The sequence below is a fragment of the Xiphophorus couchianus genome, chromosome 15 (assembly GCF_001444195.1).
Source record: "Xiphophorus couchianus chromosome 15, X_couchianus-1.0, whole genome shotgun sequence".
NCBI classification, from domain to species: domain Eukaryota; kingdom Metazoa; phylum Chordata; class Actinopteri; order Cyprinodontiformes; family Poeciliidae; genus Xiphophorus; species Xiphophorus couchianus.
The window spans coordinates 7,362,011-7,388,867 of NC_040242.1; the positions used below are offsets into that span (position 1 = coordinate 7,362,011).

Sequence of the window (26,857 nt, forward strand, 5' to 3'; positions counted from 1 at the left end):
GCACTTTGAATTGTCTGTGACTGAAAGGTGCTATATAAATAAAGTTGCCTTGCCTTGCCTTCCTGACATCTCCATCTTGTCCCTAAGCAGTCCTGCCTGGAAGGTGTTGAAAGCACTGGAGAGATCAAATAAGTCAAGTCAAGCTAATTTGTATAGCACATTTCAGCAACAAGGCACTACAGAGTGGTTTACATCATAAGACGTCATACAGTCATCAATTATGAAACAAGCAATAAACATTACATTTTGTCAAATGTCATCATCAAAGTCATCAAGCAAATTCACATCAAATGTATTGATCAATGTTTCACTTTCTTCTAATCAAAGGCAACTCTAAACAGGTGGATTTTAAGCCTTAAAAGAAATCTGTTTCAGCTGTTTTGCAGTTTTCTGGAAAATTGTTCCAGATTTGTGGTGCATAGAAACTGAATGCAGCTTCTGCATGCTTGGTTCTGGTTCTGGGGATGAAGATCAGACCAGAATCATAAGACCTGGTCTGAAAAGTTGATACAACAACAGCAGATCTTTAACGTATTTTGGTGCTAAGCCGTTCAATGAATGATTGGCGAAGTGGAGTATTTTAAAGTCTATTCTCGGATCTACAGGGAGCCAGTGTAAGGACTTTAAAACTGTAGTGATTTGCTCTATTTTCCTGGTTCACGTTCTCACCTTCGGAGTGAGAACGCGAGCAGCAGCGTTCTGAATCAGCTGCAGCTATCTGACTTTTTTTAGGCAAACCTGTGAAGACACTATTACAGTAATCAATGCGACTAAAGATAAAAGTGGGTGAGTTTCTCTAGACCTTGCTGCAACCTTTGTCCTTTAATCCTGGAAATGTTATTCAAGTGGTAGAAGACTGACTTTGTAATTATCTTTATGTGACTCTAAAGGGTCAGGTCTGCATCCAGCACTATATCATGGTTTCGGGCCTGGTCACTAGAGCCTGAACATGATTTTCACAGTACTTCCAGTCTTCTCCATAGCTTGGTGCAGGAGGTACATGATGGTATCATTCTTCCTGATGCCAGGCTGGTAAACAAACTACACCACAAGGCAAGATGGTTGAAGACCAACCTCTCAAGTATCGTTACCAGATGCAAAGTTATAGTGCTGAGGCTCTTTGGATGTTTGATCTTTGGAACGGTCTTCCACAGTCATGGTATTAACCCCAGCTTCAGGCTCAGGTTGAACATGAATCCCATGACAGCACACAGTTGATCAGCTCAGTACCTCTGGACTTTGGAGCTGACGCCATCCAGAAGGTTCACACGTTGTTCATCACCTGTGGTGTGGAAAGAGACAAGATGGTGGTGGGGGAACAAGGTTGTGGGGTGGAGACCTCTGAAATGAGGGTAGTGGATGATAGCAGAGAACAGAGGTGTAACGTTACAGAAAAAATAGCAGAACTCTGATTGACAAGACACAAATTAGTAACCATTGAGAGATTGCTGCAACTACCTATCTGTTAGAGAAGCAGTCTGACATGCTTTAAGTCTTGTTAACCCCTCTAACCTGAAGACTATTTTATATTTGTTGTTTTTTTTAAAGAAATGTGGCCAGCATTTGATCATCTGTAGTTCCAAATACATACTACATTGATTTAGTTAAATGAAATGTACTTTATGTTCTAAAACACAAATATTAGCATTTGAATCCTTGTTTAGCATTAGAACCATCATGGACAAACATAAACCACAGTGTTTGATCTAGACAGTTTTATAACATCACATTTGTGAAAAAAACTAATATTTGGAATTTTTAAGTTTCTAAAGGTACTGTTTAAATTTGGTCTCATCTTTTTCTTGTTAGCCACCAGTATTGTTTTATGTCCCATTTGGTGAGGTGAATGTTTTATTATACTCATATTAACAACATATTACCAAATTGTGTTGTACAACACTGTATGTGACCAGATTAATGTTATACATTTTACCAGATGTGTGAATTAACTGTTTATTATTTCAGCTGTGACCTAAGGTTATCTGTACTCCAGACTTGGATTGCAAGATTGGGATATGAATAATATTTATACTAGGGTATGAAACCGTACAAATGAGCATTACTCATTTTAAAACAAAGACAAAACAAATGGGCAGGAAGTATTTTAGGCTAACTCTAGATGTCCATCTTATGAATTAGAGCAATACTGCAGTTAGTGTAACTAACATTACAAGGCAGTTGTCCATATTTGTTTATAATAGAGTGTAGATCCTAAAATTTAATTTTGGTTTTCCAAAATCCACCAAGGAGAAACATTGAAATCTCAAAAGGGTAAATTAAACCAAACTTTCTGTGCTCAGTTTAGCCTTCCTGTTATCTGCAAAAGGACATAAACATCGTGTTCTGTCTCTGCCTGATTGAATTCCTTATCATTTGTATTTCTGAGTAATATAGAAATATCATTAAAAAAATTGTTAGTGTAACTTTAGCAACTATTTGTCTTCACATGTTTCTGTCTTTCAGTTAGTACTGACTAAATAGTGTTTTTTAAAGCTATTTTTTTTATCTCTATAGGAACTTTACAACACATCTGATAATCATCCATTTGGTATTTTATACCATTTAAATACTTAGTCATATAATTGCTGATACTACTTGCTTCTGTACATTCTATTGAGTTTGTATGATGTGAGTATCAACAACTGTTTGAAATGTCACAGAGAGCTAGCATGCTGCAGGCCCTTTACCATCAAAATGTCACGCGACCTGGAGAAATGTCTGCAATACCTCATCGCCCAACAGCCACGCTGCTGCCTAGTCTTTGCACTGCACAAGCTCACGTGCCTACACTCCTGCTTGGGTACAAGATAATGCGATGTCGAGCCATGAACACATTCATCATGCCTGTTGTCATTAGAAACAGGGCTCATTATCCCCTGCGCCAGTGATTTATAATTAATATTCGCAGGAGGGTGTGGCAGATCGTCAAGCACCTCCAATCCATTGATTTCATTCAAATAGAAAAGTATAGAGGGAGAAGAAGACAGAGGTTGTTGAGGTAAAATGTGTGTGTGGGGGTGTGCGTACGGGTGTGTGTGTCGAGATGATGTTGAAGCTGCTGGGGCATTCCTTTCATGGCAAGTGAGACAAAGACCATAGAAGGTAGAAAGGAGCACTAAATACTCAAGGTCACTGCATGTGTTCCCTGGTGCTGTAAATAGTCCACAGAACTTTTTAACGTGGCTTCATTAGTATGTGTCCTTTCAATATTTATGGACACATTAATAAAATATCAGTACGTCAAGCCTTTGTGAGGAGCTGCAGGCTTTTCACTGCTGCAGTCTTGGGCTGTTCGCTGATGTTGAGAGGGGAAAGACAAGTTTATATGAATGCTACGTCAACTGAGAAGTGAAAACTTGTCTACAAGCTGGCTTATAATAGATACACATGGAGGACAGGAGCTTTTAGAAGTTTTCTTCCTCCTTGGAGGTTGCAAAAGTCACAGCTTTCATCATAAATAAAGCTAATAAATAAAGCAGTTAAGTTAATCTGTGAACCTTAATTTTAAAGTCCACAGATTTTCATCTGGATTCAGATATTTACTTTGACTAGGCAAGGTAACGTATAAATATTCTAATCTGTTCCACTGTAATTGTAGTTCTATATTTGATTTGTCCTGCTGGAATTTGAACTTTTATTCCAGAATTAAAAAACTATTTGCAGGAACTGAATGGATTTAGCTCCATTCAGTACCTCATCAACTCTGAACCCTCTTCTCTGCCCTTGCTGAAGAATCTCAAACCCACAGCATGATGCTGCTCCCACTATGTTTCAGTCTGTTCAGGGTGATGAGCACTGTTAGTTTTCTCTTACATTTCACATGTTCCCGCAAAAGTTCAGTTTTGGCTTTTTCAAAACAGATCTACACTTGAACCCTTCCGCACATAGAGAGGCGGTTCAAGGTGCTTTGCACAATAAAAACAGAAAATTATGAAGTTATGAAGGAAACACCGTACAGTCAACAATTGGACAAACATGACATTTTGAGGAGTGCCATTGTCAAAATCATACACATCAAACATGTTGGTCAATGTTTCATTTATTATGGTTCAAAACCTTTAAATCTCAAATTCTCATGCAACCACTGAACCCTTCAATCATTCTCACTTTCTTGTCCACATTACATTAATACCTTTATGTCAGATAATCCCCTCACCAATAACTTACTCTTTTTCTTATTTTCTTTTACTAGGAAAATGAGTAAGTTATTTTTTTTACTTTACTGATCTCCCTGTTTAATATCATAGTATCATCACTACTGTTTCCCTCTCCCTGCATCCCCACCCCTTCCTTTCATTCACTGTGATTTGCTCTCTTAATCCTGTCAAGGTTAGACTGCAGTTCTCCCACTCTAAACTCCACATGCCAACTTTACAACCTCTCCTCCATCACCACCTTTACTGTGACTGGGTTGGAGCTTTCTCTGCTCTCCCGGGACACAGAGCCGATGCCAGGAATGGGCCTTGCCTGCATGCTTTCCTGAGACACGGCTGCAAAGAACTAAATGGTCTTTCCCTCGTCCTGTTTTTTTTTTGTCTTTCTTTTTTTCCCTCCACACATCTGGTGTGTAGGGACCGGGCGATGTTGTGCTGTTTTGTCCTTGGCTCAGTGTGGATGCTGGATTTTGGCTGAGCTTCACTGAAATATCTTTGGAATTCAAATGCAAAGCCGGCCCACCGCTGTGTCCCCATAAACCTGCCGGACCCGTTTGGTGTAATAGTAGTGATCAGTGAACTGCAAAGGTGAATTATTATCAGCAGTGTTAGCAATGGTTTGGTGCAATTTCTTTTCTTTTTTGTTTTGGTTCGATTCCCTTTTTACCAGCTCCTGCCAAGTCAGTCACCCAAGAATGGCAAAGTGTTGCTCCCTTGTATTATGTAACTCCACCCCAATTTAGAACCGACTTCAAATAAATGAAAATTAAGCCACTGGTTGGCTTCTTTCCCTCTAGATATAAATAGCTTTTTCTAATCTTATCTAGAAACAGTGTTGTAAAGGGGGCTACGCTTTGAAATGCAGCCCAACGATTAGGATCCCATTGTTCCGCTTTACACCCCCTCCATTCTCCCAGCTGCTTACAGTAAGCCTCAAGATCTGTGTGTGTGTGTGTGTGTGTGTGTAGTCCTACATGTGTGTGTGTGCTGTCACAGGCATCACAGTGTGATTGAGATTGTGGCTAAAGTTAAGAAAGCATGTGTGTGTGCCTCGTGTTGTGGATTTGAGAGTTTTGTGAGTAATTGGTGTTTGCGTCTGTGTGTGTTGCTGCTGGGTGTGTCTTTGATGATAAATACTGTGCCTCTGCTGCTTACCCCACCGCTCCCCTCAGAATTAACAAGGTTGCTAAGATACAGTGGTCTTATATTAGATTAGGTTATCTGCTGTTATTGCTGTTACTATATTTTACCTAGCACCATGAAGCCTTTATTAATTTGGAAATTTATCCTGCCATGGAATGAAGACGCTGTTATTTGTGCATCATTGCTTTTCTGCTCTTCTAACTTATAAGAAGGGTGTAGAACTGAAAGCCCCCCCTAAGTCATGTGTCTACATCAACCCATTACAATCTGGAGGAGGATCCAACCCTCTGTTCATCATTAAACCCAGTTAATCCGAAGCCCGAGGCCCAGTGTTTTCATTTGACACAGAACAAGCTAATAAAATGCAACACTGGTGGCAGTAATATATTTTTTGGATGAGACCTATTGGTGGGGAAAGGTGTTATCCCTCCCACCAGCAGAGAAGTCCGTCCAATCCAGTGTGTGATCTCCAATTGAGCTCTTCTCGACTGAAGGGTCATTTTCACTGCTGCAACAAATAAAGAACAATGGACAACAAATGTGTAAAGTGGGCTACTGGGACATTGAGTGGATGTTCTGTTTCTTTCTCGGAAGACTCTCAAATGTACCTATCCAGATGCAGTGAGCAACCAGGTTCAGTACTTTATTTAGTTAAGCCTGTTGAATTATTGGTAATCGAGAGGGTTACGTCTTGTTTAAAGTTTATCCCATATCATGCTGCTTTTCCACATTAAGCTGAATGCACCATGTTCTAGGTGAAGCATGGTGGTGGCATCATCATGCTTTGTAATTTTCATGCTGCTTGGTTAGAAAAATTTTAATTGGTGTGTGTCAAACCTGTCTTCTGTTCTGGTGTACAACACAAATCTACTGAAGATTCACCTGAGAAAAGAGCACAATTCCAGTTGCAGGTCTGTCACAATAACACATTTTGCTGGGCAATTAATTGTCCCAGAAATTATTATAATAAACGATGACATTGTAGTTTTGAGACCATTGTTAATTAACCGCATAGAAATGCCATAATAACACTCTCAAATGTAAATAAACTAATTACTAAAGAACATTTAACACTGGAACTGGAAGATATTAATCATTAAGCTGGGCAGGTGAAACAGGCGATACTGTCAATTAGGACTTTTGTGAAAAAAGTGTAAAATTACTACCGTGTACTCAATGTCAAATGTTTGCAGCATTTTTTGAAAGGATGGCTTTCCAGTGATGTTATAGGGCAGCAGCTCTTCAGAGAGCAAACTGTCTTAGCGCACATCAATTTTCACTGGCCTTTTTGTATTTTGTTTGTCGATTAAATACATCAGTGATTGATTTTATTCCAAGCTGCAACGGATGATTCCGTTTAGTGTGCAGACGCGTTTGTTGTGTTGCCGTGTTAAGGTTCAGCTCAGTCATTCGGTTGGAATTCAAAGTGATCCAAGACTGCAGTGGTCAGGTTCGGCAGATAACTGATGTGGGAGTTCACACCTGTGGGTTCAACACTCAGGAGGCAACATCACTCCCTCTCCATTCATTTCCTATGAAACTTGCGTGATGAATCGACAGTCACTTGGACTCTTCTAGCCAAGCTACCAGCAAAGTCCGTGCATGTAAAACTTCGAGCTTGCTCATGTAGACATACACACGCGTACTAGTAACACTTTAGAAATTTGAAAAATGTTATACTTTTGTCGCTGTTGTCCTGTGTGTTGTGATCATCCCGAGTGATCCTGTTTATCGCTCCCCCGTATGTCGAGCCCCTCTCGTTTGCACTGGAGTGAAGCTTTTTGTTATCCAGACTCGTTGGTAGAAAGAAAGGCATACCTAAAGAAAGATGAGACAAAAACCAACAAGCATGGAACTGGATATTATCTTTATCATTTGATTGTTTATTTCTTATTGCAACAGGCCTACCCAGTAATCCTGATGTAGGTTGGACTTTAGTTACACCATTAACAGAAACACTAATTTACTGTAGGCCCTCTGATGACATGTTGGGCTTTTTTAAGACTTCTTTTTTTAACATCTTATGGTCTCCTGCCAGAATGAACCTGCCTGAAAAATCAGATTTGTGCATGCCATTAGTTGTCTTAAATGTCCTCCACTTTTAAATCCTTTTCTGTACAGACGAATGGCTCATTTGAAATGCTTTTGAGAACTCCTTACATTTCTTACCAGCTGCTATAACCTGCTTTCTGAAAACCTGAGACAGTTTTTTCAGGCTTGCAAAACATATGTGCTTTTGTTTCTTAACAAGACCTTTACAGGAAAGAGAATCTTAGATTTTGTATGAGATCCTTACACAATATCCAAAAAGTCGAGATGTCAAGATCTTTTAGACTTGTGTGAAGCGCAAAGTTTTTAATATCATGTGTGTTATACAATGTCTTTCTGAAGGGCTTTTAAATTATTTATTCAGACTTTTTCTGGGTTTTTTTTTTTTTTTTTACCAGATAATTTCAAAGGAATGTTACTTTGTTTAGACCTTAACTTTGAGTTTTAGATAATTCAGTCATTCAGTGGCTCCTTAGCTATAATAATGACCCAGTGATTTACTCAGAACAACAAGCGTAGGAAGAAATTATATTAAATTGAATCCCTAGTGTTTTTCATTCTATGTAGCCTGCCATGAAGCCAAAACTGTTCTACTTCTAACATCAGTTTCTAAGATCAGAGTTGTTAGCAATACTTTAACAACTGTTGCTCTGTCCTGCACTATGATCCACGGTTCAGGCCCTTCTATGTTTCGAGGCTGCATGTTGAGGTAACGTTAGGCACCTGCACCTGATAATATAAGGCTTTCGAGGAGTTTTATTCTTTCCACACATGTGACTGGAGATGCAGACACATTTGATGTGAGGGATGCATGCGAATGAGAGCAAATGAGGGCATCCTATAAGGGAAATCCCCATTAGTGTGGGATCCCATGGAGATAATGAGTGCTGACTGCTTTATGTCCCGGAAATGATTGAGTGGAACATATTAGCAGTTTATGAACCCTCTCTGCCAGTCGCTGACAGACTGACAGCTCACAGCCTGCTAGCTGGCCAATCTACTGAATTAGAGATGCCTCATGGCTGCATGCTAAAGTAACTGTTTCAGAAAATACACCTAAACTGCAATGCCCTTGCTAATGTGAAGTCACCTCTATGTTCCAACAATTCTGTTCCCCAAATTTTTCTTGTGCTCAGCTAAAAAAATGCATGTGGTCCTGACTTTCACTTCTTGGTATCAAATATTCCTTAAACATCCCTGGTTCATATGTATTGAATTTCTAAACATCACACCTTGGGAAAAGAGTTTAGTTCTTTGAGCTTTTTTAAAGTCTTTACTGATATAAAGTTCTCTGAAAAAGTCTTGAGTTATTAATCACATCCTTTCCAATGAACTATATTTTTATATGGTTCCTTAAAGGTTTCCCTCACAAGAGAGATTTTATCTCAATGGAATTCCTGGTACAATAATGGTTAAATAAACAGTCTTGAGCATTTCATCTTCCAATAAAGGATAATTTAACTAACATTCTTAATGCGTTTTATGAACTATTAAAAGTCCACATTCTATTTGAAAATCTTTTAAATTCTGCTTTAAACGTCAACCTTTAATCTATTTACAAATGCATTAACATCAGATTTAAGAACAATACATCTGTTTGCTTTTTTTCCTTCTATTTTCTAACTCTCACTTTTTCATTGGACTTATACACCAAAACCAGTTTCTTAAGTTTAAGCTTGAAATTTTGATCAGGAAAAGACAATCATTTGAAATAAATGTCTGCCTCGTGTTAGAATATTTAATCTTTAGCCTGTAGTTTGACTGTAAATTTTTTTTCTTCTCAGATCCGCTCCCTTTCTCTTGGCCTCTTGATACTATTCTCTTGTGTCCTGGCCTTCTTTGCACAGCCACAGTTTAGCATTTAACCCTTTTCAGAAGACATATTCACCAAGCTCGGGCTTGGTAATCTGGATTACATACACAAGTGGTGTTGCCTGGCATAATGCTTCTGAAGCACTGTCCTCCTGATCTCCACCCACTCCTGTGGCCTGTGGACATCCAGGCCTCTGAACTCCCACCCGCTCACAAGTGCAGACAATTTATAATAAGAGACAGTACAAGATATATGCCCTACAAAATAAGAATTTTATTTTGATAATAAAGTTTGCTGCTTGACTTGTAAGTCTTGTAATATGTTATTTTTTGCTAGCCAAGAAAATGAATCTGTGATCGAATTCAAACATCAAAAACATTCCTTGCAAACAAATCAAGAAATCTCATGAAAGAAGCTGGTCCTTGCAAACAAATTTTCTATACTTATTATGAATAACAAGTAAAGAAAATTATGCCTGTCTTGGAATTATATTGACATGAGGAACTGAACAAAATCCAGGCTGCCTGCTAACTTCAGAATATAGAGACCTTTATTTGTCAATTTTGTACTAGATGTTTAGTCATTGAGAAGTATTTAGTATTTACGGAAAAAAATGTTCTCCTTTCCAATGTATGGTCATATGCAAACTTTATAGACCTTAGTTAGCTTGAATTTCATGACACTAAACTTACAATAAAACTTGGCTTGTTTTTGTCGAGTGGGGGAAAAAAATATGGAAGCACAACTGAAGCTTGCAAAGCTGCATCTCAATGAATGAAAAGACTTGTGGAAAATGTCAGATGACGAGATGGGACCAAATTAGGGATGTTTCAAAAGAATTTAAAGCATCCTGTTTAGAGAAAACAACACGTCAGTCCAGACGATATAAACTGTTGAGCATAGTGGTGGAGAGGTGATGATTTGGGCTCAGTTTGCAGCCACAGGACTTTGGTTATTGACTGGAACATGAATGTATTGTAGAGTAAAATATGAGATGGCAGATAAAGATATGCCCAAACTGGGTCATCAACAGAATGTGACTCCAAACACGACAGTAAATCTACGACAGAATGGCTTAAGAAAGAGAAGAAATGCAATGGCCTAGTGAAAGTCAGAACCTCAACCTTACTGCACATGTTGGTGGAGTCTTAAGATAGCTGAGCAGCAACAAATGTTTGTAAACCAATTAACCAAAGCAATATGAAGGACATTGGGACATAATTATGCACAACTGACAAAAAACCCACAATAACAAATATTTAATGTTCCTGCTGCTAAAGATGGTTCTACAGGCTACATAATCCAGAGTAGGGATGAAACAATTATGTATTTCTAATATTTTATTAAATAATCTTAAGAGTTAACCACATTACTCAATTATCGTTCATCAGAATGAACGATAGAATAATTGACTTAATCTTTAGCTGCAGATCTAATCCAGAGGTGGGGTTCATGTCTCTGATTAAGACTTTAGTCTTTGTTTATTAAATATCCCCAATGTAGAATATCCTATGTGGTTTGATGCGCTTCGGGTTAAACTTAAATCATTTTAGAATCTGTCAAAGACTGGATGTCTTGCATGTCAAAATTCCCTGAATTTAGGATAAGCAGTCTTTTTTTATCAGGATTCTACAAGTGGAAGCAGATCTGAGTGGGATTAAGTTATATTGATTTGCTCCAGGTTTTTTTTAAATTTTTTACAGTGTTCAAGAAGATGCAATGAACGTCTATATGAGCTGCAGCTTCACCTGGAGAAAGGTGCGCAGCCGGAGCGAGCGATGTGGGAGGGTGCAGCGTCGTAAATTCTTTTGCTCTGCTTTCCCCTCCTCCCTCCATTTCTTCCGCCTTCGTCTCTTCCCCTTTCTTCAGCTCTTGCACAGGATCACATTAATATTCCTTTGAAGCCTGTTTCCACTGCAGCCAGATCTCCCTGTCCTTCTCTTCCACTCTCCTCTTTTCTTCCCTCTTTTTTTTTTTTCTCCTTTCCTGCTCTCAATTTCAGTTTTATTTCCCAGCCATTGTTTTATGAAAGGGATTGCTTTTGCAGCAGGGGAGGGCAGTTTTATTACCTTCAGTTAGGAGTTCCCTCTTGTTGCACATGTGCGGGCGAATACGTGCGTGCACACACACACACTCAGAGGGGTGGTGGATACCGATGCCTTTGACAGACCGTGTTGATTGGTTCAGAATGGTTGCTGCCTCTTGTAGGAGAGAGAAGCAGCTATTTTTAGATCAAGGGGTAGCTGGGAGAGAAAGACTGAGGAAGGCTCTGAGTGTGCGTGTTTGTAAGGAATACTGCAGTCTTGAAAGAAGTTTCCTCCTCGCATACAAACATATGCACACGCGTGGATTTATGCAGCTATGGCTCTCCACAGCAAAGGTGTGCTCCATGTTTTTGCATCCCCGTTTACTCTTTTTTTTTTTTTGCTTGCTTACCTCCACCCTTTTCCAGCAGTCTCTCTGTCTGCGTTGTTTCATCCTCTCTTCCTGAGTCGACTTGGTGTGCAAATGTCAGCACTTTCCGATTTATTTGCCAAAGCCCAGAGCTACGTCCAGCTTCTTGTGTTTACCTCTCTTTGCACAAAGGTGCCCCATCAGCAGTGCCTTGTTTTTATCACCCTCCTGTTTAAACGAATTTTCCTTCCTCCCATCTTTATATTCTCCCGCATCTTTCCCTAAATCTCTCAGCCTCATCTTCCCCATCCTGATTGCGTGCCTTACTGGACAGCTTACTTCCATCTTGTACAACCTTCTTGCTTCACTCCCTCCCTTGCTCTGTCCCTTCTCCCCCTTCCTCTCGTTCATGGATCATAGCACTTCATTTGAGCAACATCATGACATTTTCAGTCTTGACTACTTCTAGCACATCAAGTTTTTTGGCTTAAATCCACCACACCAACGCCATCACCCTCCAAATCGTCAGGTTGACTTTATTTTAGAACACGACCATGTCCACTCATGTGTGACCCCTTCAGATAATAGGACGTATCGTCTTTCTCCATCTTACTAAACTGTCTCCTTTTCTTGTCTTTGTCTTCATCGGCATCTCACCTTATTTGTCACTCTGTATGACTGTGATCACCATGATGACTCACACCTGCTCTGTAGTCAAGGGGCAACTGTGGCTTTGTAAGGAATGCTTGGAGACAATAAAGGTGCATGGTAATGACAGGATTGGTGGATTGTATATTTCCTGTGGTGACGACATTTATGTGTGGTACAGTATTAAAAAGAAAGACGTTTTTTAGTCAGTTGTGATTTGGGGGACTTGTTGTTACTTATGAAAGGAATTGAAACCAAGATTCTTGTCTGACTACTGTTGGTAAATTGTGGTTTGTAATTGTAATACAATTAAATAAAAAAATTATGTAAACATATACATTTATTTTCTTATTCAATGTGACACCAAGTGCCCTATTTACAATTTTGAATTCCACAAAGATGTCTCAACATTAGATTAAAGCGCGCATTTAAAAAAAAAAAATTATTCATCTATTATTTTACCAGGAAGTCCACATAAGGCCAAAGGCTCCACTGTATTTTCACAATAACTTGTACACAAAAATTGATAACATATTATATTGAATATTACAGCTATTGAAAATTAGTTAATTGTGCCAAGCATTATGCCTCATATTATCATCTGTTTTAAACAAACCATTTATATTTTCAAGCCAGCATTACTGCTGAAGGGATATATTTGTTTCATCCCTTTAATTTTTATGGCTTGAGTGACTGTTTTCTACATTCAAGCAGACAAATGTGACCTTCCTTAGAATAAAGTTAAAACATGCATTAGTCTTTGTTGACTCCTATATGTTAAAGAAGACTTTGACCAGCCATCACTCAATTGTTTTAATCCAAAACCTCAGCATTTCTTTTGTCATCCCCAAAAAAAGAACTTTAAAACATAAACATGGTGTGATGTAGTTTTCTTTTTTACTTTTGTTACCAGGTAAAATATTTGATTACTAGTTCTCATCTACAAGAGGGTTTAAAACAGTACAATAGTTCAAATATATAAATAGAAAAAATAAGCATGATAATCATGAATCAACGGCATAATGAGAAGCATTGTTGTGATGTTGTGCTGAAGGAGGAGTGTTGGAAAGAGCAGGAGCTTCTTAAAGAGACAGAGCTCTAATTTTGGGACTCAAATCTCTTTTTAGTCATGTTTAATAGCAATGACACAATCTAATACCAGTAAGTAGATACATAATAGCTCATAATCTGCACAGAGATCTTTTTAGTCCTGTTTGGAATTTTTTATGTCTTACACATGTTGGGCAAACCAGATGGTTTTGAGCATACAAAAAAAAAAAGCTGGGGTTACTGGAAATCATTTAATTTTATAATTTTGTTTAGTGGACAACTTGTTTTCACTATTTTCTGTACTAAATATCTAAAGATATATCTAATTGTGTCCCGCTTATCCCCTCATCACATTGTGTTTTGATTCATTCGTGTGTTGAAGATAGAAACTCTCTTTATGATGGGAACTTTTTGTTTTATACCAGCACATGCTCCGTAAATCAGAGGTGACCTATTTACCTAATTGCAGTTCAGTAATATGACAAATGACACAGCAAAACTGTACAAGAAGATCTTGATAAGTACTCGATTGTTTTGCGTGGGCAACAGATTTCTGATTAATAGATGAACACTCTGCTGAGCAAAAGCCTCGACTCACTCCTCGTGTCTTTTCCTTTTACCTTCAAGGAGTCAAACTTCCTGTACATTTTTAAAGTAGTCTTGAGCACAAGTAAAGTGACGTGTGCTTTCGTTCCATTGGGACATGTTTTGGAAAAGTCCCTCAGGGGAAGGCCTCAGGGCAGACCAAGGACTTGCTGAACAGATTACAACTCCTGGCCGTCCGGGGAATGCCTCGGCGTTCCCATGGAGGGAGTTGGGAATTGTTCGAGGTCTGTGGTTTGATGGATGGATGGATGCTTTTAAACAGTATTTGCTTACACTTTCTGAAGGTCTTTCCGATATTTTTCCCTTGACCTTGACTTATTTATTACTTATTTTTAATGCAGTCCTTGTATCTCTGCTAAACTAATTAGTTTGTGAATTTGTTTGAAATGGACCTCAGTATAAATCATCCCAGCAAAAAGCAAGCCAAACCAATTAACCATTGATGCATTTGCCCATCACATAAATTTTGAAAAAAGAAAATTGCTTTAAAAAAACAAATAGAAAGACCAGTGTTTTCCTCCAGCCCGGTATATTTGATTTTCTCCTAATTCTTAAGACCCTCACTTGCATAAAGTCTGTCTGTTTATTACAGATCTTTGCAATTAAAATTATAAAGTCTCATGGTTTTTTTTTTCTTTGCTGTGATATGCCAAACATTTGATAAATAGCTCTTGACTCATCCTCTTTTTTTGGTGAAAAAAATATTTGAAGTCTGTCAATTTTTTTTTTCATTCTTTCTTTCTTTTAAACAATAAAAATAAAATATGTCAACGTGGCTAAGCTGTCTTGGGCTACATTAAGTCTTCATTTTTACCAACAAAAACTATTTATGATTATTTAAACAGCACAATTGTATTCCAATTGAAATTTAAATATGTTGTTTTTTTCTTTAATGGGTGAATATTTGCCAAGAATATTATTTTCCCATATTTCAATTGAATCACATTGTTCTGTTCATGCTTTTGTTAGACTGGATGAGGTTTTCTCACGTCAAGAGTTGCTTGACATGAGAATGAGTCATTTCTCACCAGTTAACATTGGCTAAACTCTGAAGCCCTTCCATGTATTGCACTAAATTGAATTTATGCCAAATAAACTTTCTCATTTTTCTATGTCTTTCTTTCTAGTTAGTGACAGCTGTTTTCGGAACCTAGCAGAGGACCGCAGCGGCATCAACCTCAAAGATCTCGTCCACGACCCCTCCTTGTGAGTATTGACCTCATTTTTTGGACAATTCATCCCCAAGCTGAAAAGACAAAAAAAAACTTCATGCACATAATCGTTTAATCCAGCTGAAAGGCCTCTTAAATCTGGGCTTCACTCTCACACAAAAATGCATGCTTTTGCATCTTTGTGTGTTCTTTTAGTTAAATACTGCAACTAATGGATTAAAATGGTCTCTTCAGCCTAAGAAAAATATCTTGCATGCAAGGAAGAAACATGAGCCTTGGTATCTTAAAAGATTAAATATTTTCATCAACAAAAATATAATTTAACAATTCTGTAATGCTCGTTTGTTTAGTTTTTAACAATTTTAACGATATGTTAAGTTTAAATTAAATTAAATTAACATGTTCCTGAGAAATAGACCCAAACCGTTATGCCATATCTGTTCCAGATTTGTGGTTCATAGAAGCTGAATGCTCCATGTTTTGTAGTGGTTCTGGGGATCCAAAGTAGACTAGAACCAGTAGACCTGAGTGGCTTGGAAGGTTGATACGTTCACAACAGATCTTTAGTGTAATTTGGTACTAAGGCATTCAGTAATTTATAAACTAACTGAAGTATTTTAACGTCTATTGTCTGAGTTACATGGAGCCAGTGTAAGGAGTTTAGGATGTGAGCTGTTGTCCAGGTTTTAGTGAGAACATCACCTGGTAACATAGTAGAATAATTACAGGAAAGATCTTTGACATTACAGCATTCAACCTTGTTTCATAACTGCTTACTATATTTGTGCATATGTTCATGTACATGGTGACATTTCTCTATGGTGATAAGTTCAAAATCAGGCAGAAAGTTGTAGAGTTTGGTCACAGAACTCTGTGAACCAATTCCTGATCTCCAAAGCTCTGACCTTTGGAGACCATTTTTTTTCTCCCCCAATTTCTGTTAGAGATTATCAGTTGTCAAAATTATTGGACCCTTTCTTTGATTGGCAGTCAATTATTATTTGTGTTACTAGGGAAGGTGATATCCCAACCTTTGCAACCTTTAGAAAAGCAACTTTTAAAAAAAATTACTCAAGAAATCAACTTTAACTCCATCTATAATCTTATATTAGAAAATACCATGATACCATGATGTGGTTATTCTTAGCAACTGTAAACATGAGTCTCTTTCTTGTACCTAAACTTAGAAATTTTCATAAGTTTGCCAATGTTTCCAAATCCAAGGTTTACTGAGGGGAACAATTCAGAAGAATAACATTTTTATTTGAAAAACTGTTGCCCTCTCCCTGTATCTGCTGCTTTTTTCAGGAGGGTAGTTACAGAGCTGCTTTTTCACATACAAAAAAAGTAGAATGGTGCAAAAAGACCAAAACTTTAAATGTACAAAATGGCAAAGTAGTGAAATGATCACATCACTTACAGTTCCTGTTCTTTTTTTAAGTTTAAGTCTTTTTTCTTCAGTTAAAATTTCTACAGCAGTCTTGTAGTTTAGCTTGTGTTTGAGGAGTGCACCAATTTGACCAAGATCAAATTTTTATGTTTCCAAAGAAGAGCATCTTTGATATTGTTGTTATTTTTTAATCAGCTCATCAGCAATGATTTAATTCAGATTATTCACACAGCACCAATTCACAACAAATGTCATCCCGGAGAACTTTACAAATAAAGTAAGCTAAGGTAATGTTGATGTTCTTGCACGATGCAAGTCAATTACTGAGATCTGAACAAAATAAAGAGTAGAAATATTATTTTGATAAAATAAAGCTACGTATTTGTGTTTTGATGATCATCAGTTGGCACCAAGGGGCGATTAAAGTATAAGTATTGAAATGCTAAGAGCTGAAAACATCTATTCATTTTTCTACCCACGCTGTCAATTAAATTTTTGATTTTTTTTTCCTTCCTGAGAGATGAACCAAATGGGAAAATCAAAAATTGTTTTCTTAAAAATGACCATTGCTTGTTGCTTTTTCTGTAATCTGACTTGCTGCTTTTGCTTACTTGCTGTGTGTTTGGTGCCACCCTTTGAATACTGCATTGTCCCTACTGGTACACACAGTCAGCACGGCCACACAGATTGTGGCTCAATGTTGTTACATGCAGAAACTTCTAGGGGACCCACATTGGTTCATGGATACATATGACAAAATTTATGTCAATTTAGCAAACTATGGAGAAAATACAATGTGTATAAATCAGGCCTTGCTAGGGCACACTGGACTCTCTGGCTGTTTTTGTACTAAAAGCAGTCATTTGTGTCCTGCACTGGTTACTGTTTTTTGGAATGCCTTACTGTCTGACATTGAACTGATGGTTTACATAAAATCTCTTGTTTGTTGCTGCTTACTCCATCATGACCAGCTTGAACACTGTTTGTTCAATGTGTCATAGCTGCCAGAAATAATAAAACAATTGGGGGGGGAGGGGGGGGGAGAAAAGGCAGGAGAACTAAAGGAGGAAGTGAAGGAATGGAAGGTGAGATTTAGTGAGGCACCACAGTAGGACATTTAAACTATAATCACAGCATCTCTCAAGTAGGCTTTTTCACGTGGAATCAGTCAGTCTAGTTTCACTTTTGGGAGCATCTAGAGGTGTACCGGATGATGAGTGGAGACAAATGAAGTGAAGCGAAGGCTAGACCTAGCAGCAGAGGGGAGATGAACAAAAAACGCTGAGACTCAAGGACATGGAGGTGAGGAAGCGGTGGATGTGTATCCATCTGGGTGTTCCTATATGTGTGTGTGTATGTAACTGTTTTCTTCACATGTTTGCCTCTGTGTGAATATTTTTTCATGAGTCAACAGTTTGTCAGCACCCTTCACTGACTTGTGTTGCAAAGATCTTCTTCAGTGCTGCAAACTGCCAGGACTAAAAATAACCAGAAAAAAAAATCAGATGTGTGACACAAGAACTAATTTTACTGTCTGATCAGGGACAAAGACAAACCTGAAGGCTTCCAGGGCACAGAGACAGACCTGTGGTGAAGACTGTTTAAATGAAGACAACGTGAAAAATCCCTGCACCAGATCAGTCAGCTTCTTTGCTGAACACTTGTTGCTCTATGATTTTTAGTATATTTACTATAAATTCTACTATATATTCTTCCGGTGTGCCAATGTTGTTGAAAATTGGACCAGGGTTCAGTTGCACATTACCTGATACTAAAAGTAAAAGCAGAATGAGTCTTTTCCATTGACCATTTACATTTGATACCAAGCCAATTTTTCTGGCCTGAGCAAGGTGGATAAGAGAAGATTCATTTAACACAAAACAGCTCCTTAGCTAGTGTTTGTCTAGATTTGCTCCAAAAATATCCAAGGGAAGAATTGCAGAGCATAAATGAATCCACTATGACCTGTTCATTTTACCACAGGTGTTTGCATTTAGGTGTAGCTGCTATGGTTTAAAGAAAGAAATTAAACTTGAAAGCCAGAAACTGTCAGAAATGGCGTAGCTGAAGCATGGTGGCATTTATTCCATAAATAACCCTTGCAGGGTGGAGTGTTTCTGCACACTTTTTAATATTGTTTGTTTCTTTGGGGTTGTGTGCACATCGTGCGTGTGAGTGGAACGCCGTGGTGGCCACTCTCAGCTCTCAACACAGTAGGGGTTTAAAGGAGTGAGCTCATTCTTTTCCTCCACCTTTCCCACTATCAGCAAACATGTTGAAAGGTCACCCCTTGAGAGCTTTCCTACATATGGATGAACCAACAACTTACCTCTAATGGGCTCAACTCTATGTTACTACTGGGAGTGTGGAGATGACCAAGGAGGCTTTTGTCTCCCCCCTGGATGTAGTGTGTGTGCGCGTGTGTGCGTGTATGGATGCAAGAAAAATACAGAGAGTGAGATTGAGTGCTTTCTATAAAGAGCGTGTATTATTAATGAAATCACCCTGGCAGATGGGTCTCTTCTTGGAAGTGTCCCACAACCACTGAGATTTGCAGCAGCCCTTTGTGCACGCGTACACATCCACACACACGTACTTCCAAATTCTCCCTCTCTTGTAAAGTGTGTCCCTTTTTTGCACTCTTTTCACTTTGTGCCTCTCTTTGTTATTCAGGCTTCCCATCTTCATCCTTCTTTCTGTGCTCGTCTTTTATTCATTGTAAGATTTGGCCGAGATGTCCAAGCTTTCAGGCCAATACTACTGCCACTCTCTCACCCATCCACCCCCGTTTTCCTCCCTGTCTGCCCCTCTTCTTGCGTCTCTTCTTCTTTTTTTCCAGCTGCATTAGGATCTGTCCACACCGAAGGCAAAAAGCTATCTTCAGCGCTGACTACCTTTAGCCAAGCGTTTGACAAATAGATTTCTATTGTGTCATAAAGATATATAACTGCATTACAAAAATAGAATGTTACGTTTTCCTTCTAATAAAGTCAAACCCTTTACTCATGATAACATATCATTTTGTAAGCAGAACTAATTCCTTCTGTATCTAAATTTTTACACAATATGATGTTGCCATCCCTATAATTTACAGTTTAAATGAGGTTCTCAAGCCATAAGTTTTCCCTTATTTTCTCCAAGCGCAACAATGACCATTATGGCCAAAAAATTCAAAAATCATTTTGTTTTCTTCCTTGCTGAGTGGCCTTTGTTTGCTGAAATGAACAAGAATCTAATTCTTACAAAGACATGATATCATCATCTGAGCTTCCTCAAAACGTTCAGGCATATTACTACTAGCATATGTAAAAAATTATCTGACTTTGAAAAAAAACTCGTATAATATTTCTCAATATTTTGACATTTGCATGTAGAAATAAAGTTTGTGATGATGCCTGAAGTAAAGATAGGAAGTTTAAGTTTTTTAATTTTAAATACTGTTTGGGGGAAGTTATATGTATTTAAATATATGGTTTCCATTGTATTCCCTTAAAAATGAACATCTGTAATCTGTGTGTTTTTGCATTTAAATATAAATACATGTTATTTTTTTCATCTCATTATTAAAATTGTTGTCTATGTTTATCATTAGCATTGCTATTATTCACCTGAGCATCATTTAAGTTGGTAGTTCACTTTCCATTGCACTGTAATTTGGCCACCTGTGCAGTTTGGGAAAACATTAGCAATGCTTGCATATGTGAATCAAAATGTCTGACTGGTACTGTTTTGTCTCTTAATATGCACATTATTGTTACACAAATCTGTAAATTGCTTACTTGTTCATCATATACGTAAAACAATGCGCCTGAAGATCTTAAATACATCATAGCAAAGAAATGTGATCCCTGTAAATTATTAAAAAAGGCACAGAGGAGCTCTCACACGCTCCCAAGCATTATACAACACAGCAACCAGAGTCTCCAGACAGGAAGAGCTGCCAAGGAAACACTGGGAAGGAACTCCAGTTATTTGTGAAGAGCGTATTTTCATTTGGGCTGAAACGGAGAGGCATGAAAAACCCCTGGAGCACACAAGAGGTGATTTGTCCTGACAGCTCCTTTACTGTGGCGAGGTCTAACGCAGACACACGCAAACACATAAACCAAGGAACGAGCGTACGTGCACAAACGCATATAAACACGCATTAATCTATACAGAGCTGCCAAAAGCCGCTCCCTTCCCATCAAAGCACACTAAGCGTTGGTAAATCACCCATGCCACCATGTCAGGTGGGACGACCTGTGTTTGTGAATAACCTCCTCTTCATCCTAAAGGTGCATTTTTTTAAATAATTGCTCTCTTTTGTCAACGATCCATTTTTGACTTTTGCACATCATCAGTCAACCTGTTAGAGTTTAATATTTTGACTTTATGTATGCTTGATAACTAAATATTCTAAAAGTATTCCAAAAGACTGTAAGATAGAGGATTAACAACAATTAACTGTTACAGTGCGTTGGCTGCAGGAGGGTAACATGACATTTACGTGTCATGGAGGGGAAACATGATGCACTACAATCACAAAAATAGATCTCTAAAGAAAAAAAAAGAAAATTGTTACATAAGGATTTTCTGCAGATTCTTCACCTTCAGTCTGGGTATTTTTTTTTTAGACAGTGTAATACTGTGTCTGACCACAGGAGGGCGCCATGGTCCGACGTTCACTTCTCCGAGCATCCTCTCTTTGGGCCATCCTGGGGAAAATCCTTTCATAAGGAGTTTTCAAGGGCATTTCCCCCCTTGTTTAGTTGCAGTGTTTCTTGTTACTTTCATATTTGACATTGTTTATGAGTCTACATAAATATATCCCATTAATCACCCCATCTCTGTTAGTAAAGTATCATGAGACCAAACAGATTGTCAATTAAATACCTAATCACCTTATCACCTTGGGTTTTAACTCATCTTCTTTGCATATAACATGCATGTCACAATTTCTCCAGCCATGAGAACTGTGCTGGGTTTGTAATGATAAAGAAAATAACTTTCTTTCTGTGCCATGACATTGTGTTCTTGATTGTCTCTAAGGTTGGGGGGCATGATCGTGGCCTACAAGATAGTGCCAGATGAGATAGATGAAATCAAGGTAAACATAATTGGTCTGCTCCTCTCATTGTATTGTAGTGATGTGTATATCTTCACATACGATTTCCATAAGTGTGCATTTTGTGCATGTTTACCAACAGGAAACACTGGTGGATTGGTGTGATGAGAAAGAACTCAACCTCATCCTCACCACCGGGGGCACTGGCTTCGCCCCGAGAGACGTAACACCAGAGGTGAGCTTATGTGAACTTCTTGTCGATCAAAAACTGCAATGTTTTGTACTTTAGCAAACCCTGGAAAACAAAATATGAAAAAAAAATGAATGACAAGATATATAAAAGTATAGCTAACCAAATTACAAAGTACATCATTAATAGATTTTAAAATCTAAATCAAATTAAGATATTTTTTTTCACACGTAACGATAACAAAAAATAAACACCAAGATCTTTTGATCAAATAATATCCTAACGTTTCTGTGAAACTGGATGTATGTTGTTGGATGTTTCTTGTTGTTATATCAATTTTTATCAAGCTTTTGTTTTCGGATCTCCTGCTTTACTTTATGTTCTTTTACTCACTCTGACATTTCAAAACAAAAACGCACAATGTGGGCTTAATCTCAAAGCTGTACATAAGGGACAGTAATTAAAATTAAAAAATATGAGCACAATGCCAAAGCAGATTATGCCATAATAATAACACAGAAACTTATTTTTGGTGATTGCGTTTTATATTGTTGTTGTCATTTTGCTTTTTTAAATAGATTATTTAAAGCCAAATTCAAAATTGAACATTAAATGCACAGATTTGATTACAGGAGGCCAAAATTAACTTTGTAGCCCACATTCAACACACTTCATATCAGGAAACCAATCACTGCACATCACTATAAACACACCAACTGGATGGTAAGACATGGTGGAGGCAGTATCATTCTGCTGGGATGTTTTTCTTCGTCAGCTAAAGGGGAACCGGTCAGATCTGATGGGGAAAATGGATAAAAATAAATATAGATAATGCCATAATAATAACAATACATTTCCTGATAGAAAATGTTTTGGATACTGCAAATTTTTCTCTACAATATTAACACTAAGCTTACAGGAAAAGTGAACTTTATGTAGCAATAATTGCAAAGAAAGGGAGTTTCACAAATATGACTCAAAAAGCATAACCACAGATGCACATCATACTTTTTGAAAGCCAAATAGTCTATTTCTTTAATTTAACAAAAAGCATGCTGAAATCCCAATAAAACACACACATGTCTGTGGTTCTAAAGTCACAACATATGAGAAAGTGTAGGGAATATACACACTTTTGCAAGATGTCTTGCTTATGAGACAGTTCTGCAAACTACAGGTGTGATGATCTCTAATGAAGGTCGTAGATGAGCTTTTTTAGGTTTGAATGTGTGTTGAGAGGCACATGTCTCCTGCTGCATTTGCTTCATTAGCAGCTTGCTTTTGCTGATCACACACATGTGTTACAACACTGATTACCACTAATTAGTCCTGTAGTCAGAGGGGAAATAAAGGAGTAGAAGTGCTTCCTTTATCAAAAGCTTTTTCTGTAAGAGAAATGATAGTTTAAAGACAAAACTTAATTTCATATCTAGTTCTTATTTTAATAATCCCCCAATATTTTTTGATATTTTAAAAAGTTCCCTCCGTTGTTTTATGCTAACATTTTCATGAAATAATTGACATTGTATACTCTGTGATTACTAATGTATTCCAGAAGAAATTAAATGAAGGGTATTAATACAAAGCAGCTAATCAGGTATTATTTTGCTGTAAAATATTTTTGTGTTACCTTATTATGTAAAAATGAAGCTTTACTGTTGCCTAATATGAATTTTGTGGATTATAGAGACACTCCTCTTGACCACTTGTCATTAATGGTTGGCTGGTCACCACATTTCTATTTTGTCTCCATTTGTCATTTGATGGTATATTGTATTTCGTGGCTATTTTTGATTAGTATTACTGATGTCATTAAGCTTTGTATTTACATTTTATATATTATTTCTTGTTTTTACTGTGTATATGTAAACAAAAGCACATGTAGGCATAGACATTGAAAATTATTCTTGGAGGTACATCTTAAAGAGTGCTGTGTGTCTCTAATAAGAAAGCTTTGCTGCAAAATAATGTTTCTTCCCAAACACAAGATGGATAAAATGTTATTAAACCTCAGTGGAAGACAGGTTTAGATCAGTCATTATTTTAATTAATAAATAAATTATTTCTTTTTGTGTAACTTAACTCCATTGTTCGACATATATGTCTAAATACAGTACAAAATGCTTTTTTGTGGACAGAAAATACATAAAGTCACATTCTATTTCGGAATTGCACTATCAAATTGTTTCCAAAACTCTCCATGCGTCTGTCCAAATTGTCTGTGTCTGCTGTTAAATTTCGCATGTTATGTGTTTTATTGAATCCATTACCAAATTACCCAGTCTACGTCTCGGCTGTCTGAACGCTGAAAAGAAAACCTTAACTATCTCTTCCACATCTACATTTATCTACATTAGCAGTCGATATTGATTTGGTCTCTTAAATCACTGGGGAAATATCTTCTCTTCCCATTAAACCCATGCAATTAAACCTTTGGATGTTAAACTCCTCTGCTTTTGAAAGTTGATCTCTTTTTTTGTGGAAGCAAGCTTGGGGACGGTTGTTTTTTTCTAAGTTCTGGAAAAGTGGATGCTGTATTACAAAGTGCTACCAAATAATATTACTCTTATCTTCAGACCATCCATCCATCCATCCATCCATTTTCTGTTCACCCTTGTCCCTAATGGGGTCGGGAGGGTTGCTGGTGCCTTTCTCCAGCTACGTTCCAGGCGGGAGGCGGGGTACACCCTGGACAGGTCGCCAGTCTGTCGCAGGGCAACACAGAGACATACAGGACAAACAACCATTCACACACAACACACACACCTAGGGAGAATTTAGAGAAACCAATTAACCTAACAGTCATGTTTTTGGACTGTGGGAGGAAGCCGGAGTACCCGGAGAGAACCCACGCATGCACAGGGAGAACATGCAAACTCCATGCAGAAAGACCCCGGCCGGGAATCGAACCCAGGACCTTCTTGCTGCAAGGCAACAGTGCTACCAACTGCGCCACTGTGCAGCCATCTTCAGACCAAGCTAATTAAATTTAAAAAAGGAAAATAAAACCCCATCTTGTTTTCATTTACATTAAATTGCTGATTATGAAAAATGTAATTTCTCTGTGATAAAGGGTATCACTGTAGGCCTTTCTTAAAATCTAATTTTCTAATATTTCATAACCTCATAGTCTGGTTCCAACTAATCTCCATGTTGATAGATTCTCTGCACATAATGAAACATAATGAAAAAATCTAATTCATTATCTCACTAAGCAGAGGAACAACTAAAAAGTAAAAAAAAAATAATTAGTTAAACTAGAATTTACTTCAAAACAAATCCATCCCAACACTTCTTCTGGTCTCTGGTTTCCTTTTTTCTCCCTTCTTTATGTTCCTTTTCACAGGGTGCATATAAGGGGCTCCTCCACTTTTAAATATTTTCTCTGCATTCCTGTTGTTGAGTTTCAAGAATCACTTCACTCAAGCTCATCCAACATAGTTTTTAAAGGAGACTTCATCTTTCCTGCTGCCTATCATTCAGTGCCAAAAACAGTAACCAAATTACTTAAGGAAATACTGTACATTACTTTGAATTCTTTAAGATTCTCAGTTTAGTTCAGACCTTCTTCTTGAATGGGTTCAGATGCTACTATGGTCCAAAAGTAATTTTTTTTTGTTATCTTGTAAGCAGTGATGTCGGACCACTTTTTTCAGTAACGAGTAATCTAACGCGTTGCTATTTCAAATCCAGTAGTCAGACTACAGTTACTTATTGAAATCACTTTGAGTTACTGTGCGTTACTGTGTGTTTTCTTTTCTAATTAAATTTTATTTCCTCTGCGCGTCTTGGGGAGTGACCACCGTTTCTATGCGAGAGTATCAGCAGTGACAGAAACATAAACAATGGATGGAAGAGGGAAATGTGCATTTTGTTGCTGGAAAAACAGGAACTATTTTTAGTTTCTGTCGCCAAGTCCGATTATTATAAGCAGCTTTTTGCTTGTTTTTTTTCTAAAGTCGCTTGCAGACCATTAAACAATCTCCCCTTCAGTACAACCTTGTAAGTGGAGACACATAGTTGATATTACCATTATAAAATAACTTGCAATTAAGTATTGGCAAAGATCAATGTAATTTTCACAGGTGGCGGAGAGTTGTTGTTAGCAGCTGCTGAAAGTAACTAAAAAATTACTTTTAATGTAACTTAGTTACTTTCCAAAATCAAGTAATCAGTAATCTAAGTTACTTTTTCAAGGAGTAATCAGTAATCCGATTAAAGTTACTTTTTCAAAGTAGCTATGCCATCACTGCTTGTAAGTTGTCCAAGCACATTTTAATTAGTAATTAGCTCCTTTCTTTATGCAGTTAAAGGACTGATTTTGTAAGTTGTCTAAAATTAAAGCCAGTTCAACAAAACCAAAATAGTCACTAGGTATGAGCACAATCTACCAGATTTGTTTTAGAGTGATTATTAAACATTTTAAATATTTTTTGTGTGTAAGAATACTTTGCATTATTATATATTCTTGTATTTTCATTGTTAGATCTTATATGTTCAACATGTATTCTTTAAACTTTCTGTAATTAGATTTTATCATGACTGTATAGCCCAGCAAACCAAACTCAAAAAGTGCATCATATGCACTTTTTTTTTTTTTTTGCAATTTCATTGTTTATGAATAGATCAGCCAGAAAGTGTCAAACTATTTTTGCCAAGTTATAATTTGCATTTTAAATAACTAAATCTGAACTAGAAATATCAATAAGAAACATATTTTGTATTTCTGAGTTGGATGACACCAAAAAAACATTGTAAAATAGTTTTAATTTCTTTGATTTCATTCTAACATTTGAAGAACAGGTCTGCAGGTTCATACTTTTAGACTGATAGCAGATCTAGCATAATTTTCTAGACAACAATCACACTTGGTTCTGTGGTTCTCCGTGTGTGTGTTTCTTTCCAGGCCACGAAGGAGGTGATAGAGCGGGAGGCTCCTGGGATGTCTCTGGCAATGCTGATGGGATCCCTCAATGTCACACCATTAGGCATGCTTTCCAGGTCCAACAAACACAACAACACAAATGTAACATTTAAAGACAAATCCTAAATGGTGACATCAGTCAATACTCTTCTCCTTCTTGGTGACATTTGCAAATGATATTGCAACATTAGGATGTCGAAATTGATTACAATAATACAATATTGATGTGCATTTTTTTTCACATTGACTGAACATGCAGCTCTGAATCATGTTGTTT

General features: G+C 37.5%; 1 protein-coding gene across 9 annotated transcripts in view; it reads left to right on the forward strand.

The window, feature by feature from the left end:
* The window catches only part of gphnb (gephyrin b), an 89,804-nt gene that overhangs the window by 20,066 nt on the left and 42,881 nt on the right, over positions 1-26,857 (forward strand). For all 9 annotated transcript variants that reach the window (XM_028040553.1, XM_028040558.1, XM_028040557.1 and 6 more), the window contains exons 2-5: positions 14,985-15,063; positions 21,451-21,508; positions 21,609-21,701; positions 26,563-26,657. In XM_028040553.1, coding sequence (XP_027896354.1) covers positions 14,985-15,063; positions 21,451-21,508; positions 21,609-21,701; positions 26,563-26,657 — 325 coding nt within the window. The remainder of the gene's footprint in view (positions 1-14,984; positions 15,064-21,450; positions 21,509-21,608; positions 21,702-26,562; positions 26,658-26,857) is intronic.